Raw genomic sequence first — 18,464 nt, 5'->3', positions numbered from 1 at the left:
CCCTCCCCGGCCCGGGCCAAGCCTCAGCTCCTCAGGGAGCCTGGAGACAGAGCTGCTCTTGTCTGTGGCCTTGCGTAATCCCCGTGGCCGGCAGCCAGAACGGCTGGGCTGGGCCGTGCCACCGGTGGAGCTGCCAAATCCCAGTCAGATGAGGAGCTCAGCCAGCAGCCCAGTCAGATGAGGAGCTCAGCCTGCAGCGTTGCCCACACTCAGTGGGCTGCAGCCTCGGGGAAGCAGCCGGCGGTTGGGGCAGCTACGCGCCTCGGGAGGTATGCCACCAGCGCACAAGGTAATCGCCCAGCTGCTTTCTGTAGTAGCTGAGACCCCCTGCGAGCGGGTGGCTAACGGGCCGTGGTTTCTGCTTTGACTTATATGAAGAAAGTGCGTGTGCTGTGATGTTAACCATGGGAAAGCTCTCTGTAGCTCCTGTAAGGCTCTATGGAAGTTGGACACTCCAGTCATAAAGAAGTTGTGAACTGTTGAGAAGGATCCCAGTGGCTAGTTGGAAGGCAAAAATCTTGTGTTTTAATATAGTAATGACTTCATTTCTTAAGCACCTTTTATTCCTGTAGTGTAGTTTACTAAATTTTGCAAAGGAACTCAAATGCAGCCATACTAAGAATGGAGTCCCAGCCCCTGCTGAGAGGGTCTAGCACGCACAGCAAGGTAAGCAGAACTGTCTTGGCCTCTGAAGATGGATCCTGCAGAGAGTTTGTAGCGTTTCCAGTGATGCACAAATGTGAAATTCTCTGATTGTTTCATGTTTACCTTAAGTAAAAATCCATTAGATGATCAGGCTTGTAAGGTTCTGTGTTTTGCTTAGGCACCTAGCAGTGTTATAAAACACAAGCTGTAAAAGCACATTTTCTGATTCCTATGTTTTAGATTGAATGTAAATTCAAATTTGTTTGTCGCATGTCTGTGAAGTGAGGAGAAAGTACTTACAAACTGTCAGAAGTTAAATAGCTTACAGAACAGGTGAGGCTCTTATACGTTCTCTTAGAAATTTGGGCCCAAACTCCAATGTGACAGAGCGTGTTAGTGTAATGAGAGACTGATTTGGGCAGGAAGAACAGAGCTGTCATAACAAAACATAAGTTGTGTGATGTATGTTAATGATTCTGGTTTTTTTTTTCTTTGTTTGTTTTCTGTGTCTAGTTCTAGACTCCAGGTTGTACCCAAGTGACACAACAAAGATGCTGGCAGTATTTAATAGAAAACTCTGTGTGTGCAGTGCCTATATTTACCTGTATTTACCACCTCTAGTTTTTCTACTGTACATGCTGCAGCCCTTATTTGTGACTCTTAATTCATTGCTTTGGTTGTCATTCAGGGAAACACTTTTTACTCTCAGGAAACCATAAGGAAATATTAATTGGATTTTACTTCATTAAGATCAGTTTCAACTTCTGAATTTCAATCCTGAATGAAGGAAGTTTTGATTAATTATCTTCAGGAAAGGCACAGCTCTTTCAGAATGCAATACAGCATCTGGAATAACTCAACATTTCTGGGCATTGGACCAAGAATGAGAAGGATGAAGAACTAGTCTACGTACCTTACAACGAGAAATTCAGGGAGTACAAGCTTATAACGAAAAATTATGTACAGTCTTTGTCTGTGAAGGAAGAGGAAATTTGATCACAGAAGTGCCGTTAGTATAGGAGTCATTGTTGTGTCCAGTGGAATTTAGGCTAAAAGATGCTATAAGATGAAATTAAGACCTGATTTTTAATGAAAGGGTTGCTAAACATTTGAACCGGATGTTATTTTTAGTGCTATCATATTAAATAAAAAGTAGAATCAAGAAGCATCACATCAGAAAGCCAGACGCTGTATAAACCTCCAGAGATCGAACCGGCTAACTTGCAGACATCCAGTAATCAACCTCGGGACTTGCTGAGAGAAATAAAATACTGTTATTTCTCTCATCTCAGATGAAATGTCAGTCAGAGGAATTGGGATTTGGTTAATTCTTATACAGAGTCATTGTACCTGTGACACCCAACATAAACAGTCCTAGCATTTTTTCATAAACAGTAGACACCATGAGTGGTGTGATTCGTGCAAAAAGCATTTACACAGGTCAGTAAGTATGCCATCAGCAGTGCAATGGTTGTGTTGCCTACACTGAATCTGGATACTTTTAATTGTTGCATTCCTAAAAGACGTTAGTGATCATGGCCAAAGTCAGCGTGAAAGGTTTCTTCTGCTGCACGTATTTGAGAGCTTGTGTAGTTTTCTTTCACTGTTCAAAACTAAATACATGATATATTCCACTGTAATTTTCTCCTAGATATTATGTTCATGTGGGTTCAAGACCCTGTCTCTTTTCATGCCAGTTACTTTCTTCTGTTCTCTAGTTCCCCAGCTGGACCTTGGTTTTGGCTGTTTGTGCTGTTGGAATTGGAGGGACTTTTCAGTATGGGTATAATGTTTCCATTATCAATGCACCCACCCAGGTAAAATATTGTCTCTTGTTCATAGGGTTGTTTTACAGTAATGGAGCATCCTGACTAACTGGCCGATAGGCCAGATGTGATTGCAGTGGGAACCAAAGCAGGCTTCCTCTCATATTAAGTATTCTTGTTGGTTCCCAGAATGGTTTCATGTGAATTTGTTTGTGAGTACCTCCCATCAGGAGCATTCTGTGTCAGATGAAAGTGCCAGATATGCCACATAAATACCTCTGTTAAAGTCCCTTTTAGAAGGATTAACTCAGTAAGCAACATCTTCCAATTAACCAATTTACTAAAATTGCCCAAAACATTAAAACAGGATAGAACAGAACATTTAAGTTGGGAGGGACTTAAAATGATCATCCAGTCCAACTGACTGACCTCTTCAGGGCTGACCAAAAGCTAAAGCATGTTGTTAAGGGCATTGTCCAAATGCCTTTTAAACACTGACAGGTGTGGGGCATCGACCACTTCTCTAGGAAGCCTGTTCCAGGGTTTGACCACCCTTTCTGTAAAATGTCACCACCATTTCTCCTCATGGCAAGTTTAAACCTCCCCTGACGCATCTTTGAGCCATTCCCATGCGTCCTATTGCTGGATAACAGAGAGAAAGGATAGTTATAGTTGTCCATCACAAGGCAGCTTACTGAGAAAGGCCTTAGAGACTCAAAAAGTGGCATCTGTAGTGTCTGAGAATCTCATCTTTTCACCTACTTGGTACTTCTGCATCCATTGCCATGGCCTTGGAGAATTCTGCATATTTTATGGATGACTCAAGAGGATCTGAGCAAATGATCATGTGAAAGTGATGAGTATCATTTTCTGCTGTCTGCTGATTTATTTTCTTGTGAAACTGTGAAAAGTGAATTTGCTGCAACACTGTATGCTTTCTACAAAGATTAAAATAAGCTGTTTGTGGAAGAACATGTAATATGCTGGAAACGGAGAGCCCAGGAAATTTGTTCTTCTGTTATGTCTTTGCAGGCTAAGAACAGGAGCCTCTGATTACAGTAATGTATGTCAGTTCAAGAGTTTCTAAAGACAAATTTTAGGAAACCAAGTGTGTAGAATAACAGTTTAAATGTTCTAATACATGAATACTGTAAGGAAGGCAGAGGAATATTAGAGTTGCAGAAAGGGATTTTACTATGAATAGTGGGATTACACTAAGGCATGAAGTTCAAAATCAAGGGTCTTCTGACAGTAAAATTTTTCAGGTTATGTGAGATCTCTGTGCTCTGAGATATTCCTAAAACCAGTAGGAGCTATGTATCCACCCCCTGCCCTGGCTTCATTCGGGAGGACTGCAAAGCTCTTTTGTAGCAGTGTGTGGAAAGATTGTTTCTCTGCCTCTCCTGAGGTAGAATACAAAAACAAAGCTACTCAGCAGTCTTTGAGATGTATGGTGGGTAGGAAATGGTGTGGTGGTCAAGGTAGATTCTGCTAGTCATTGGTGGTTTTGATACAGTACAACTGAGATGATACCTTTTGTTAGTTCCTAGAATTGGTTTTCAGGATTGAGGTGCAAGTTATAGTGCTACGCTGTGGGGCTAGACATGATGCTACACATTCATCATTCTTTTCTACTGCAGCATATACATAGGTTCTTAAATGAAACCTGGAGTAGTCGTTATCACAAGGAACTAAATCCAGATCTGCTGACTTTCCTTTGGTCTGTCATTGCTTCTATATTTTCACTCGGAGGCCTGTGTGGAGCCCTTATCGGAGGCAGCATGGCGATTCAGCTAGGCAGGTGAGTTACAGCCACAGGCCTTTAGCAGCATGTCTAAATGGAGAATAATAAATTCTCCAAATATTATAAATAATAAATAAATAAATGGGGAAGGAGTGTAAGAAAATGTACCTTAGGTGACTATAAATGTTTTTCACTTCAAAGCAGAGCTTTCTGGTAGAATTTTACAGTTTGTTCCAATGTGACTTTAAAAGATGAGCCCTGAATTACAGACTTCCAGTCAAGTCTTCCCATTACATTTACTGAATTCTAAGTTCGGAGTGTGCACGTACCGTAGGGTAGGAAACACGGGTCCCCCGTACACATTTGCAGCCTTTATGCCAGTAAGGAATTGCTGTGTAATCTGTAATGTTTTGTGCACATTCTGTATAGATACAGCAAAAATAAACAAAACCCCACTCCTACCTTGTCAGGCATTGCTGTCATGTTTATGTGTTATCCTTATGGTTAGACTTTTTTTTTTTTTTAAAATACAAGTAAATAGTTGTATCAGATACCTGGATTTCCAGTGACTATCATGTTTCTTCAGTATAAGCCCATTTTTTCTTTCCATATTACCAAAAAGGAAAACTTTTTAATAAATATGTTACTGCAGATTTCCTGAATTATTTGTTTTTTCTCCTCATTAGGAAAGGAGCTCTTTTGCTGAATAATATTATAGCAATAGTGGCCTCCATTTTAATGGGGATCAGTTTTCCTACAGGATTGTTTGAGTTACTGATTGCTGGAAGGTTTTTGATTGGCATAAATTCAGGTGAATGATTTCGTATTCCTACTTTCAGTAAACTATGGTGAATGCTAAATTATTGTTACTGCTGCTTCTTTAGGTACTATGATATGTGTTTGTATGCTCTTTTGTAGATATGATGACAAAAATGTTCTGTAGTCTAACTTGTAATCAAGGCAGCTAAGTGAATAGGAAATTAACTAAGTCTGATTGCTTGCATGTTTTGGTTCTTTAACTCTTTTCACAGTAAAATCTACTAATAGGAAGATGTTTTTCTATTTACTTGCAGGTATTGGGCTCTGTGTACAGCCTCTGTATATTGGGGAGGTTGCCCCAAAACATCTTCGAGGTAGCATGGCCATGGGGAGTTCCATCTTTCTGACTGGAGGGATTCTGACAGGACAAATAATTGGTTTAAGGTTAGAAATGCGTTTTTTTTCCTGCCTTGCATTAATTGTATGTAAAGAATTCTAGTTCCCTGCAGCTCCCTGCAAAACATTCATTGTGGCCATTGTAGCGTTAGTGATTCAGCTTCACGCAGTAGGTCTACCTGTAAGAAGAAACCGCCTGCTTTTGTCACCTTATTCCTACAACTGCAAACCATCTGTGCTATGTCCCCAGGGAAGTGTTATCAGTTTAGGTGGGTCAGCCAGAACAGCATCGGTAAAACAGGTACATCTGTGCTGGGTTCGTATTTTCTGCTGGTTTCTTGCTGGAGACAGCGGACGTTTGTAAGACAGGACTTGAGAGCAAAGGACTCACAGTTTCTGTATTGCAGCACTCCTGTTGGTTTTGTCCCTTGTGAGATCAGATGAAGCTGCTAGGGACTTTATCCAGTTGGATCTTAAAAAGTTCCAAGAACAGAGACTGCACCAACTTCGAGATGAAAAGCTTCTTTGTCTGCTAGAAGCCTTCCACTGCCCTAAGAGCAACTGCTAGTAGCCCAAGTAACAGCACATTACCTGTTTTTTCTGTGTCCCACTACCAAAAGCACTTTTCTTCCTTTTTCCTTATTACTAGCTTCTGAATTAACTGATTTTGCTAGATACTTTAGGTGTGAATTGCTGCAAAATACGTAGAACATAAACCTCAGACAGCATAATCTAGGGCCAGTATTTAAAATTTAACAGGTTTACATTGTCCACAGTAGATCATCCTGCTGATTCTAACTATTCCAATTTTAGTGATTCCTTTCTATGTAATAGCCCTTCTCATCAGATCAACTTTGAATGGGAGGGGGGATCGGATGACCTGAGTTCCTTTCTGTCCTAAATTCTTGTGTGACTCTCAAAAGCAAATGCTGGTGCCAACCTTCAGGTGAAGTCCGTATGTTTTTACTTTCCTGCATTGCTAGACTACACTGCTTTGGCAAACATGAAAATAATGCTTAGGAACAACACAGCAATAAGCAGCCATAAAGTAGCATTGCTCGCCTCTTCCTGAGTGAAACCTGATTTCAGAGTAGCTGGGAAATACTTTCCCAGCCTCCTCCTGCTGACGTTCACAAGATGTAGGTACCTGGTTACAAGGGAACTGTTCTCAAAGGACAAACACCTTGCTCCCAAAACTCTTCTGAATAGTTACCAATAGCTAATTACTTGGGTTTTTTCCCCCTCTTTTTCCACACCTCTCCCAGGGAATTATTAGGTGGAGAAACATATTGGCCTGTGTTGCTATCCAGCAGCTGTTTCCCAGCATTTGCCCAACTTTTATTCCTGCCATGGTTTCCTGAAAGTCCCAGATACCTTCTTATTGACAGAGGTGATGAGCTGAGCTGTGCCAAAGGTAATTTACAGCATCTGTACTTTCTCTGTGTCTTCAGAAGTGTGCAATGAGTGTATTGGGGTCCAGATTCTCCTTTTATCTTTATCAACACAGCACAGCCTAGTGATTTTTTCATCCATGTTTTTTCCTCCAGTGAGCTTATATGGAAAAAGCGATTGTGGAACTCAGAAGCCTATAATGGATTGTGAACAAAACTTTTTATTACCTCATTTCAAATATACGTTCATGTTTTTTTACTCTAATGAAATCTCTAGATGTTTCATAATGTTTCTCCTGGATGTAGTAACATACTGGATGTAGTAACATACTTGAACGCCCCTTGGGGCACACAGTCACAGGCTGTGTAGCTGCCAGACTTCGCTGGCTGAGCCAAAGAGGGTAAAGACAGTGTCATTGCAGTTGGACGCAAAGTATGGTCTTACATGTTTGGCAAATGAGAAACCCTGATGCCTTTGAGTCAAAATATTTAATGCAATCTACAATAAATGCTTTGCAATATTTTGCTTCTATGTTTTGCTTTCACCATCCTTTTTAGTGATGATGGGCAAGTTTTGAAATGTCCCAACAGTAAGCATTTTTCTTTAAAAAGTCAAAAAGAAAGTGCTTGGATTTTCCCTTGGGCTGAAATATTTGCGCAATGGAGCACAAATCAACTGCCAGTTTTTTTCAACCCAGGACTGCAGGGGGTTGGGGCCTGATATGCTAATTCTGATGTAGTTCATAGTGACATAAAATGACACTTGTGATCCATGGATCTTCCACTTAAAATGCTAAATAAATAAGAGAAATGAAGAAAGGAAGTTTACCTTGTTAGCATTTGATAGGGTTATATTTAATTCCATTTCCATTTTATGTATAAAGAAAGGAAAACCACTTCTTTTGCTTTTTTTTCCTGTTCCTTCTTTTTGAACACTTCTTGAAATGCTGTTGATGAGCATATGAATTTTTACCTGTCTAGGAAAGGTATTAGTAGATAGAACAGCATATGTTGAACTAGGAAAGGTATTAGTAGATAGAACAGCATATGTTGAAGAAGGATCTTCAACAAAGGAAATTAAAGAGGCTTAATTTGTGGAAGACTTTAGGCCAAGGTAAGAATTTTAGGAATTACAAAAGAGGCAGGGTTCACAGAGACAGCGAAGTCTTGTATTGTACTGGGTAATTAAAACCCAAACAGACAAAAAAGGTATGTTTTATATAAAGCCATTTGTGTGCCTGCAGGCCTCTTCCCCCCCCTGCCCCCCCCGCCCCAGTTTGTCAGCTGATCTAATAAAAATAACTTTCTCTTTGCTTACCTTGCCCAAAAATATTCCTAGACTATCACAACTGCAAAAGCACAGTAACTACAAATGAGCTATAGAGTTAATTCTGTCTAATTTGAAAGTCATGGACAAGATGACCATAATGTCCCTTTCAGATTAAGATCTAGTTTCTTCATTAAATGTAATTTTCTAAATGTAAGTGAAGCTTGCAATCTCTGTATCATGTTCAAATCTTTCCCTCTCAATTTTTATTTAAAACGTAACATAATCGTGTATTGTTTTTTTTTCCAAGAATTGTGGCTGCTCCTGAGCCGATACTGAAGAGTGGCTGGAGCTTGCAGCTGGTTATGCTGTTAGTGATAACAACAGCACCGGAAAGTTTGCTTTCAGGGATCATCACAAGTTCTACCGTTGCCCTAAAGATGACAAATTGTCACTTATGATGTATTTAATCTTGAAGATTTTAGAGGAACTGACGTTTTAGGAACAGGTTTCACGACCGTTAGTAAAGATTTTAGTCTCACATCCAACTAACTTCTGGTAATACTTGCCTTAGAAGAATTACTTACCATCTTCACTCCACCTCACTAAATGTGTTCCACTGGCAAAATTAAAGACAGGGACATAACAAAAGACTTGATATCTGCCTAGAATTTAAGCAAAAGACTTCAAACTGGTTAGAGTGTCCTTTAATGAAAAAAACTATTTGTAGGTCTGTGGTTCAGATATAAACACTTTAAAATATTTTGCTTGGTGCGTGTTTGAAAGTCAGATATTCCTCTAAAAAAAGCCAAGTCATACCACTGAAATCTCCAGTCACCACAGTAGAAAATGTTGGAAAACCAGCAAGCAAAAAACAAGTCACAAAGTGAAGTTTTCCTATCCTAGCAAAAGCCAGATCATTATGGAGAGATATTTTTCCAGAAGTTGTGGTCAGTAGGTGAACATAAGAGAATTTATTTTCTTCTTTTTTTTTAGCTTTGAAGCGATTTCATGGTTCTTCAGAGTACCAGAGGGAGATGGAAGACATACAGCGGGAATGTTTTGCCTTAGAAGGGGAGAAACCCAGGAAGCCCTGGCAATTATTCACTGATCGTGGTGTGAGATGGCAACTCATTACTGTGATTGTGATGACTATGGGCCAGCAGCTCAGTGGAATAAATGCTGTAAGATTTCGTATGTACAAACAGCTTAAATAGTTACTTTCCATGTGTTTTTCAACCTTTCATTAACACAAAGGATCCACATAGAGAAGCTCAGAGAAATTAGTTAAGTGGGAAAGAATATCTTCATATTATTTCTCTTTTTCTCTCCCCCTCCATTTTTTTTTTTTCATTTCTGTGTTTCTGGTCTGTAAATTGATTTAAAGAATGACTTAACACTTGTGTTTACATTCTTCTAAAAAAGTAAGTGAAGGTAGATCAGCTTATCCCATTGTGGCTGGTTTAAGAGTGTGAAATATATTCAGTAAGTTGAGTCATTATATTTGCTTTTATGATAGCAATATATTTACCTAGACATGAATTTAACATTCTTATTGCTGTTTGTGTCAAATTAATAATTCACAGTATAAAATACAGTGAGCTCTGTGTTTAGTATGAACTTGACTTTGTTTCCAGCCGACAATTTAACTGCTGGCAACACCTCTTTTTTTTTCTTTTCTTTTCTTTTTTCTGTTATAGATATATTTCTATGCCACTTATATTTTTGAAGAAGCTGGGATCTCAGCAGAAAAGATCCCTTATGTGACACTTGGCACTGGAGCTTGTGAATGCTTCACGGCCCTCACCTGTGTAAGTAACAATTTATTCTACGTCCTAGCATAAAGGGTAATGATTCTTCTTGAGAAGAACATTGGTAAATATGAGATCAATATAGTAACAGAAAATTATGTCTTGTCCACAGGGTTTACTGATAGACTACGTGGGAAGAAGATGCCTCATCATTGGGGGCTATCTCCTTATGACCCTTTGGAGCATTGTTTTAACATTCTCTCTGACTTACCAGGTGTAAAGGACTCATTCATATTACATGATATGACTATAGTGAGTGAAAATCTGTGATGCTTGAAAGAAGCTGGAAGAGCTGCATAGGTTTAAACAGCAGCATAAAAGATGACAAAATTGAGATTTGATCAGTTCAGCAGCCTAAAGTAGGAGAATGCTCTCAGCTAAGATTTGATCGTGTATGTCTTAAAGCTGCGGCTGTGTTTAATGCTGACAAAACTTAGTGATGACAAAATGGCATGTATTCTAGGTTTTAAAGTAATTTTAGGGTAAAATACTACATACCAATGGAATTAAGCATCAGTCTACTTCAGTCACTTAATTGTAAAGCAAAAACCCAGAAAATACTGTAAAGATGCTGAAATGCAAGACACTTAAACCCATCAAGTGTAAATTCACAAAAACTATTGGAAACTTTGAATTCACAATGCCTTAAATACATCATGCAAAGACAACATCCTGCCTTGTTTTTTGATGTAATATCTCTTTGATGCATCATAAATTTATCTGTGTACCATACCAACTCAAATAAGGCAGCCCTACAAACCTCCTGAAATGAATGTTTAGAGAAGATCTGCCTCTACACTGGCAGACCGTGCTGTAGTAAGTATTTATAGTTACCTTTGGTAATCCAAATAAAATGATACAGGTGTAGCTCCAACAGTGACCAACTCGATTTAGTCAGTATTTGGTTGCCTGATAAGCCCTTTTCCAACAAAGGTGGGATTAGAGAGCTGCAATTCTGGCCCTACCCATGCCCTCAGTGTTTGGAGCTGGTTTTAGACAGGTGGATCATGCAGTCACATTGCAGCTCTGACGTCTGGAGGGATGGCAGGGTTAGGGGCTGTGCCGATTGGGAAGCAGGCCACAGAAGAGGCACTGACAGTAATTTCTGTGTGGTTGGTGTGAAGCAGGCTGCTAGGTGAGGCACGAAGTTGAATGAGCCAGCCATTAGGCTGAGGCCTAGGTTTAATTTTTGTATTGTGTGTATTTCCTGGTTTGCTTTTGAATAACGGGATTTCAAAGCTCAGGTTTGGTCTAAAGTGCCTAGTTTCATATGTATATAGTAATCCTACTGTGTCCTCACTGCACTATTTACTTATTTTATTTATTTATTCTTTAAATTTACTTATACACAAATAATATGATAAGTCTGTTCATGCTATGGAAGTGCTTAACGACCGCTAACTCATGGGATCAGTACAAAATACCAAAATAAACACAGACAAAATGTTAAACTACTAACAACACTTAATTGCTGTGTTCAATATTGGTGCAAATTTTGAGCCTCAAAGGACTAATTATAAATATTGACAGAACTACTAGACTCCATTTAGTAAAAATTATTAAATGAACAATATTGATTTCTCTGAAGCAGTATTGTTAAATAAATTAGCTGTAAACAGCCATGAGTGACTGTTGGTCTCAGTTGCAATAAAATAGCAGAAGGAAATTTAACTGTTAAGCCAAACTTTAAAACTGGACTATCAAAATCTGAACTAAAGCTTCTCCTTCTCTTCTGCGGCAGGAGCTGTACCCATGGGTGCCTTACGTGAGCATGGCATCTATATTTGCCTTCATCTTGAGCTTTGGCTTGGGACCAGGTATGACGCAGTGACAAACGGTTGGACGCGGTGGAACGTATCTGGGCTGGTGGGGCGCCAGCAGCTCGGCTGCCCAGGGCGGGCAGCAAGGGCTCACCACAGGGCTGTCGGTGCTCTGCTGAAGCACCGCAAGCGAGCCCACCGCATCAGAACGGTTTAGTCTCCTGCAGCCTGAAGCTGAGACTAAACCGTGGCGTGTCTCAGGGCCAGCTGCACACGAGGGGGTCTTAGTTCTGGCCTTCAAGTCCCTTGAGTCATACAAGAAGGGAGAAAAAGCCTGTTATGCTTTTAAAGAGGCCCTTGCTCCCTGCACAATGCTGCTGAAAGAACAATTTTTAGGACACTTATTATATGGGCAGTAGATTACAAAATGTGTTAGTTTTTTATTTTTTTTAAATAGAATCAGTTCAGCCAGTGGCATATTCAAAAGCAACTCAATCTTTCTACCACTGGAAATACCACAAACGGACATTTCAGCATAATAACCTGTTCTGTTTCTGACACTCGTTCCTGCAGGTGGCATAACAAATACCCTGACAGCAGAATTATTTATACAGTCTTCACGTCCAGCTGCTTATATGATAGGAGGGACTATTAGTTGGATTAGTTTCTTCACAATTGGAATGATCTTTCCCTTTATAGTGGTAAGTATGCATAACACATTTTCCTAATTGCCTCACATTTTCCTAATTCCTCATTTCCTCTGCTCTCAGGTTCCATCAAATTGCTTCTTCTTGTACAGTAACACTTAAACATAGGATGTGCACTACCCCTCAACCCAGTATAACTACATTTGGTCCCTCTGAAAGTATTTTTTAGGATGTGCACTACCCCTCAACCCAGTATAACTAGATTTGGTCCCTCTGAAAGTATTTTTTAGGTATCAACAAAAAAAATAATAAACCATGATCAATGAAAAGGAATACACAGCGGTAATTTTCATGTCAGATTAAAAAAAAACAGAGCAGGTAACAAAATTAGAAAAACTTATTCAGATGCTGAGATTCAAATAACGTTTTTTAATAGTGCTTTGTGTTTTCATGTCAAAGTAAAGTAGTAGAAGTACATGGGGCTAGTGGTACACACCTTCTGCAAGAGCTCACTAAACTCACAGAGGGTTCTGTGATCATGAAGATTATTAGGAAAAACCAATACAAGCTCCCATTTCTAGCTCTGTATTTTCAGGTTTAGCACCTGAGAGCACAACACGCCAGGAACAGCATGCAGCAGGGAATCTGTGTGACAGTCCTTTCTTCTTGGTTGAACTTTGCTTCTCAGTAAGACAGTTGGGCTTTATTTTAATGCCTAGCATTGAAAAATATTAACAAACATTCAGAAAAAAGAAATCATATCATCTTAAAATATGACACAGCTAAATAGCAAATGCTGACTTGTCATTACATTGTGAATTTAGTGTTTAATTTTTTTTTAAATAAAAGTCTACCAAGCGTATTGCACAGCACTTGGTAGTCTTATCTAAAATTTTTTTAAAAGCTACATATAAAGCAAGGATAGGCCGAAGATGTTTTTATTAAAAATATCTGAGCAGCAATGTTATGTGTGAATGGAAACAAAAAGCTTTTTATCTTCCAAAACTCACTGTTATACTTGAAATACGTTGCAATCAAATTTTATTTTCAGAATGGGCTGAAGCAGTATTGTTTTGTGGTGTTCTTAACGGAGTGCTCCTTAGTTGCTGTGTTCCTCTTCTTCGTAATTCCTGAGACAAAAAATAAATCTTTTCTGGAAATCAAAAAGGAATTTCACAAGCTTAATTTTGGAAGAAATACCAGAAAAAAGGAAACAGAGCTTTATGAAAGACAACAATTCCATGACGAATTTAAAAAAAACTCTGTGTAACTTCACTGCTGTTACAGAATTTTACTGCAAATGAACAAGTAGCTTATTAAATCCTCCTGTATATTTAAAGGAAGTTTCATTAAAGGCAAGTTAATCTCTGAAATGCTGTTAAAACATATATTGCTGAAACACTATTAACAACATACTAGACGTAGAAGATTGGATGTTTAGCTACAACTTGATGTCGCAGGGATGCAGAAATGCCAGGAGAGGGTGTTCAATGAACTCCTCCCCGCAGCAGATTTCTTCAGGCTGTTTGGTAGCTTTTAGATTTCTAAGCCCCTTCTTCAGTTCATGTAATCAAGCATATGTTAATACTTTGACTAAAATATTCTGAGGCGTTAAAGCCCAAACAGGAACTGACCTACCGAGAAACTGGTATTTGAAATATTCTAGTTTATATGTAATTGGGGTATTTAGTTGCCCCTTGTCACTTGCATCTTTCAAAGATTTAAGGACATTCCTCATCTAGTCCTACTACCGTAACTGTACAAAGACAGTACAGCACCTATCTGAATTACTGTTATTTGTAATAAATTTTATTAGAAAGACTTGTTTCCTGGAAGGGTACTTATACTAATAAAACAGTTTCTGGCATTTGAGTTGGGTTTTTTTTTCCCTAACCTAGCATCTTAATGTTTTAAACTGTGCAACAGTTAACAGTTAGCCCTTTTAACAGAAGGGTAACATGGCTTCCAGTTTTGAAGGTCAATTCCCAGCAGACTGAGGTCAACATCACAAAAAGCACAGAGTAGCAGAGGACAGATGATAGGAATTAAATACTTCTCACCCTTAAAAGGTTTTCCAACATGGTCTGATAGAACACATGCAAGGGGGACTACAGAGAGCTCCAAGGACCTGTTGAATGAGCTTTCTGCCTAATCCCCATCTGTCCAGGACTTTCTCAACTTAAAATAAATTCTTCATTCTTTAGTGTAGTCAAAAAGTAAGAAATCTTAATCACGAAGGTGGTGTTTGCGTGCCCCTCTGATACTCATTTCTGTACCTGTAACTGCTAGGACACTAGTTCTACCTTACTCCAACTTTTCCTGGTTTGTAAGTATTTCTTGATTACCTCTGTTACTTAGTAAGTGCTACAGTAAGCGCTGGATTTCTTTTATGTTTATCTTCCTTCTCTCAGAATTAAAACTTTTAATGAAAATGTAGGAAGCAAACACCATTTTTCTCATTTTGGTAGTGAAATCAGCTGTTTAATTGAAAATAATTCTTAAAGGAAGCAGTATCAGGGAGGGATCTTCTTGTTCTTTAGTTTATCCTCTAAGTTTGCAAAATACTTCATTTTGGCTAAAAGCTTCTTAGCTTCTTGAAGATCATCTGAAATGAAATAAAACATTACTAGTTTACACAGGGGAATTTTCGTTTCAAAATGAATGTGAAGATTTCAAGGGCAGCGCCCATTTCACTACTCAGAGCTACAAGTTGTAAGGACCCATCCACTATTAAACCCTGCTGCTGAGGGGTTCCACAGAACATATGACAATGTACAATTTAGAAATGCATAGTGTCAATGCCAAAACTGATTCTGAAACAAGTTTCTCCTTAATGAAACAACTGGAGGGGAAAGGTGGTTTATCACCTATTGAAAAGGACAGACACAACAGAATCCTTAACTCTTGTAGTACAAAGAGTGATGGATCTTAAGGGAGGAATTCCTCATGTGCAGGCCCAGCCAGCACTACTTTTGATGCTTTTGATATTTGATGTTTTACAATTACAACATGCTGCTACATAAATGAAAGCAATGAAAGCATTCTGAGACCCGGGAAAGAAATGTAAAGGTTTCTTCCCAGAGTAGGAAACTAGTCTGGAATGGTTCAAGCTCCTGCTGATCAATTGGTTGTGGACTAAAGTTATGTTGAGTAGTGCCCAGGAAGGCCCCCAAACCTTAGACTAAATGGGGCATCAGGTCTTTTCTTGCCACACAGCATCAGTGGTAAGCAGCAGGATTGTTCTGCCTTGACTTTCACTGCAAAGAACAGCACCTGCTACTCTGCTGACAGCTTCAACTCTGCAGAACAAGATCTCCCAAATTCAAGTCTGACACCTCAGAACAGGTGCTAAGTTTGACTAAAAGCAGAGTCTGTCCTTCCCAGTATTCTGGGACACAATTTCTTAGGATCTGCATTCCCACCTGAAGCAGTCATTTTGATGCAAATTGAATTAATTACAACTTTTCTATTTTTTTTTTTTAATGTGAGGTCCTGAATTTCCCAGATCAGCAGAAAGGTCAGCTTAGAAGTATTTATTCTAAATACCAAACAAAGAACACTTGTTTATGCAGTATTTCTGTTCTGTAGTTCAGGAAATATTTGCCAATAAGAGAATGTGGCTTTTTAAGCATTTCTAACTGCTATGTATGGCAGCTAAATACTTTACAGAAATAGCTACCTCTTTCAAAAGCTGCAGTCACCTCTTTGGTCAGTTCTTCTTGTTTAACTGTAAAACAAATTATTTTATTCACTTTTTGTTACATACTTCATATATTCAATACTACTGCATTGTCTGCTGTGGGAAACTTAATTACTAGTCTCATAGTCCTCTGGGAGCTAAGACTGCTTTTCATAATATCGCTGTCAATTTTTTTAATTACAGTTTCAAACAGCTGTATTTCTTTGTTTAAATGGGTGTACAGGCAACAACTGCAATACAAATCAATGGGCACTAACTCACTTTTGTCTATCAGTTTACCCTGCTGCAATTAATTTTCTTCTATTCTACTTAGGTTTTATTCTAGTTATTCTAATTGCTTTTGGCACACTACTGTTACTGCAAAGAATTAAATACAGCAACAAACTCAATGTTTCAGGTGTCACCAACATCATAAACAATAAAGATGCTTGTATAAGGATAGTAACCACTTAACATAATGGTTGCTACGTTGAAGAAGGTGAAAGAAATACAACATCTGTACAAATGACATTATTTAACATGGTCAGTCAAACACTTTGTTAAGCTTCATGAGTGGTTCTTCTGGAACAGTCTACTTGTCCCGATCTACTGAAGGTTGAGTAAATTCCCTTTTACAGTCAATATATACACACTCATTTTGCTATCAGAACAGGTATCGTTATACAGATCTTCTCAAGCCAGGCTTGATGTTTAAGCAGCATGAATTGGAACAGGCTTTTTTCTGGGGGCAGGAAGCTCTTGCAGTGAGTCAATTCAAGACTAACGCGAGTTAGAGATACTAGAAGAAATAACACTGAAAAAGTTACGAGTCTTCAGAAGGATCTCATATCGCACAAGATACAGTAAGTTAGGTCTGTACAAAACCCTCAAATCATAACATACCTTTAATTAAAGTTTCAATTTCTTCAAGGATATCCTCATTTTTAGATTCCGCTAATTTCTCGTTAATTTCCATGATTTCTGTGAGAAACTCTGAGTCCGCATCACAGTCTGTCTCTTGTGCCGGCTCCACTCCATTCAGCTCCAGCTGGTGAAGAAAATGGGAATTTGGAAATAGGCGTTCTCGCATCTATTTCTGTGTGAATGATTTTCTTGACTATTCAGTCTTTTAATGGGGCTCACTCAGATTCATATCTGATAAACTTCCGCTTTATTCCATGAAATGTGCATGAACAGAGTCAGTCCTGAAATTAACTCCATAGGCAGACCATAAATCAGCAGTTAAGCAAAGCAAAAAAAACCTTAATGAAGGCTGCCAGGGGCCAGACTGAAATTTCTAAGGAAATGTGTGTGTCCAAACACAACACGTGATGCAGGAAACAAATTAGTGCTAACATGAGTGGCAAATGAAATGGTAATAACTAGTAAAACGTTAAAGAAAAGAGGGGAAAAGCCAATTAATTTTTCAGACAAGCTTGGTTTTGGACTCCTTTCGATCCCTGGTAATCCTCTTCTTTGGAGGAACACAAATTAGCATGTCAATGATGGAGTCAAAGTCCGGTTCCATCGCTGACCACCGGTGGTCAGTTACAGCAGCGTGGGCAAGACCCAGCCCCAGCCCTTACCAGATAGAGGCCGCGGCTCAGCGGGTCCAGCAGGGTTTGGTAGGCCTTGTTAACCAAGGAGGAGTGCTGCTCGGAGTAGTGCTGTTCTTTCTGCGAAGGGATGAATAATAACAGTAACGAGTTACTCACAGGTGGCAGAACACGTTAGGTTTTGTCACCAGCAGACACAACTCAGTCCCACACCACCGGGCGGGTATCAAACCGGGAGCCGACGGTTACTGGCAATGGGCGCGGAGCGGCTGGGGGGGCTCAGCCAGGGTCCCCGCAGCCAGGGGAGCCCCCCGGCCACCCCCAGGGCACCGCCGCGAGCGGGGCCCGGGAGCCGGGACACGGAGAGTCTCCGGGACCCCCCGGGGCGGGCGGCTGGGCCCGACACCAGGGGCGGCCTCTCCGCGGGCACCGGGCAGGCGGCGCGGCCCGTCCTCCCTGCCCGGGAACCGCCCAGGAAGCGCGACCGGGGGGTGGGGGGCCGGGTCCCCGCGCTCACCGGCGGCCTCCGGCCGAAGCGGTCGGGGTGCAGGGCGCGCTGCAGGCTCCGGAACCGCCGCTGCAGCTGCTGCACGTCCAGGCGGAAGGAGCGGTCACTGTGGGCGACAGAAGGCGGCGTGAGACCGCGCCCGGCCCGGCCCGGCCCGCCCCGCCGGCACTCACCAGCCCAGCAGGCGGAAGAGGTCGGGCCGCGGCGCCGGTGGCTGCAAGGCCCGGCAGTCCGGGCAGAAGCGCGGCAGCCCCGCGCCGCCGGGGAGGGCGCCGCCGCAGCTCCAGCACCGCGGGGCCGGCGGGGCGCAGCGGGGCCGCGGGGCCGCCTCAGCGGCGCGGAGCACCCGGGGCGCCCGGCCCAGCCCCCGCCGCAGCGCCGCCTGCATGGTCCCGCGCCGCGCTCCCGGCACCCCCCGCGCGGCCGCCCCCGATTGGCTCCGTTCGTAGCGGGGGGTGGCGGGGCGCGTGCGCGCCCAGCAAGGCGGCAGCGGCGCGGGCGGCGAGCGGTGCCGGCTCCGCCACCCGCGAGCTCG

General features: G+C 41.0%; 2 protein-coding genes and 1 long non-coding RNA gene across 6 annotated transcripts; 1 reads left to right on the top strand and 2 right to left on the bottom strand.

Annotated features, from left to right (window-relative positions):
* Positions 1-186: 186 nt before the first annotated feature.
* On the top strand, positions 187-16,762 carry LOC130151722 (solute carrier family 2, facilitated glucose transporter member 11-like). 3 transcript variants are annotated; one of them, XM_056344364.1, is made up of 12 exons: positions 187-289; positions 2,364-2,462; positions 4,052-4,212; positions 4,842-4,966; positions 5,229-5,358; positions 6,576-6,724; positions 8,965-9,152; positions 9,669-9,779; positions 9,892-9,993; positions 11,521-11,596; positions 12,113-12,240; positions 13,238-13,559. In XM_056344364.1, the coding sequence occupies exons 1-12, from the start codon at positions 272-274 to the stop codon at positions 13,454-13,456; spliced, it is 1,506 nt and encodes a 501-aa protein (XP_056200339.1). In that variant the 5' UTR covers positions 187-271; the 3' UTR covers positions 13,457-13,559. The 3 variants fall into 3 exon arrangements, with proteins under 3 accessions (XP_056200339.1, XP_056200348.1, XP_056200330.1); XM_056344373.1 differs by lacking the exons at positions 187-289; positions 13,238-13,559 and adding exons at positions 546-666; positions 16,284-16,762; XM_056344355.1 differs by lacking the exon at positions 187-289 and adding an exon at positions 546-666.
* LOC130151766 (uncharacterized) lies at positions 12,596-13,333 on the bottom strand. Its single transcript, XR_008822705.1, has 2 exons — positions 13,197-13,333; positions 12,596-12,901 (listed from the first exon to the last, which is right to left on the bottom strand). It is a non-coding gene; the product is annotated as an uncharacterized LOC130151766 (long non-coding RNA).
* On the bottom strand, positions 14,646-18,455 carry HSCB (HscB mitochondrial iron-sulfur cluster cochaperone). Of its 2 annotated transcripts, XM_056344426.1 has the most exons (6): positions 18,103-18,455; positions 17,939-18,035; positions 17,452-17,541; positions 16,769-16,913; positions 15,866-15,913; positions 14,646-14,791 (listed from the first exon to the last, which is right to left on the bottom strand). In XM_056344426.1, the coding sequence occupies exons 1-6, from the start codon at positions 18,315-18,317 to the stop codon at positions 14,700-14,702; spliced, it is 687 nt and encodes a 228-aa protein (XP_056200401.1). In that variant the 5' UTR covers positions 18,318-18,455; the 3' UTR covers positions 14,646-14,699. The 2 variants fall into 2 exon arrangements, with proteins under 2 accessions (XP_056200401.1, XP_056200411.1); XM_056344436.1 differs by lacking the exon at positions 15,866-15,913.
* Between the last annotated feature and the right edge of the window lie 9 nt (positions 18,456-18,464).

Source organism: Falco biarmicus, chromosome 1, assembly GCF_023638135.1.
Source record: "Falco biarmicus isolate bFalBia1 chromosome 1, bFalBia1.pri, whole genome shotgun sequence".
Lineage (NCBI taxonomy): Eukaryota > Metazoa > Chordata > Aves > Falconiformes > Falconidae > Falco > Falco biarmicus.
The sequence above is the reverse complement of the archived record's forward strand: the minus strand, read 5'-3'. Positions and strand labels throughout refer to the sequence as shown.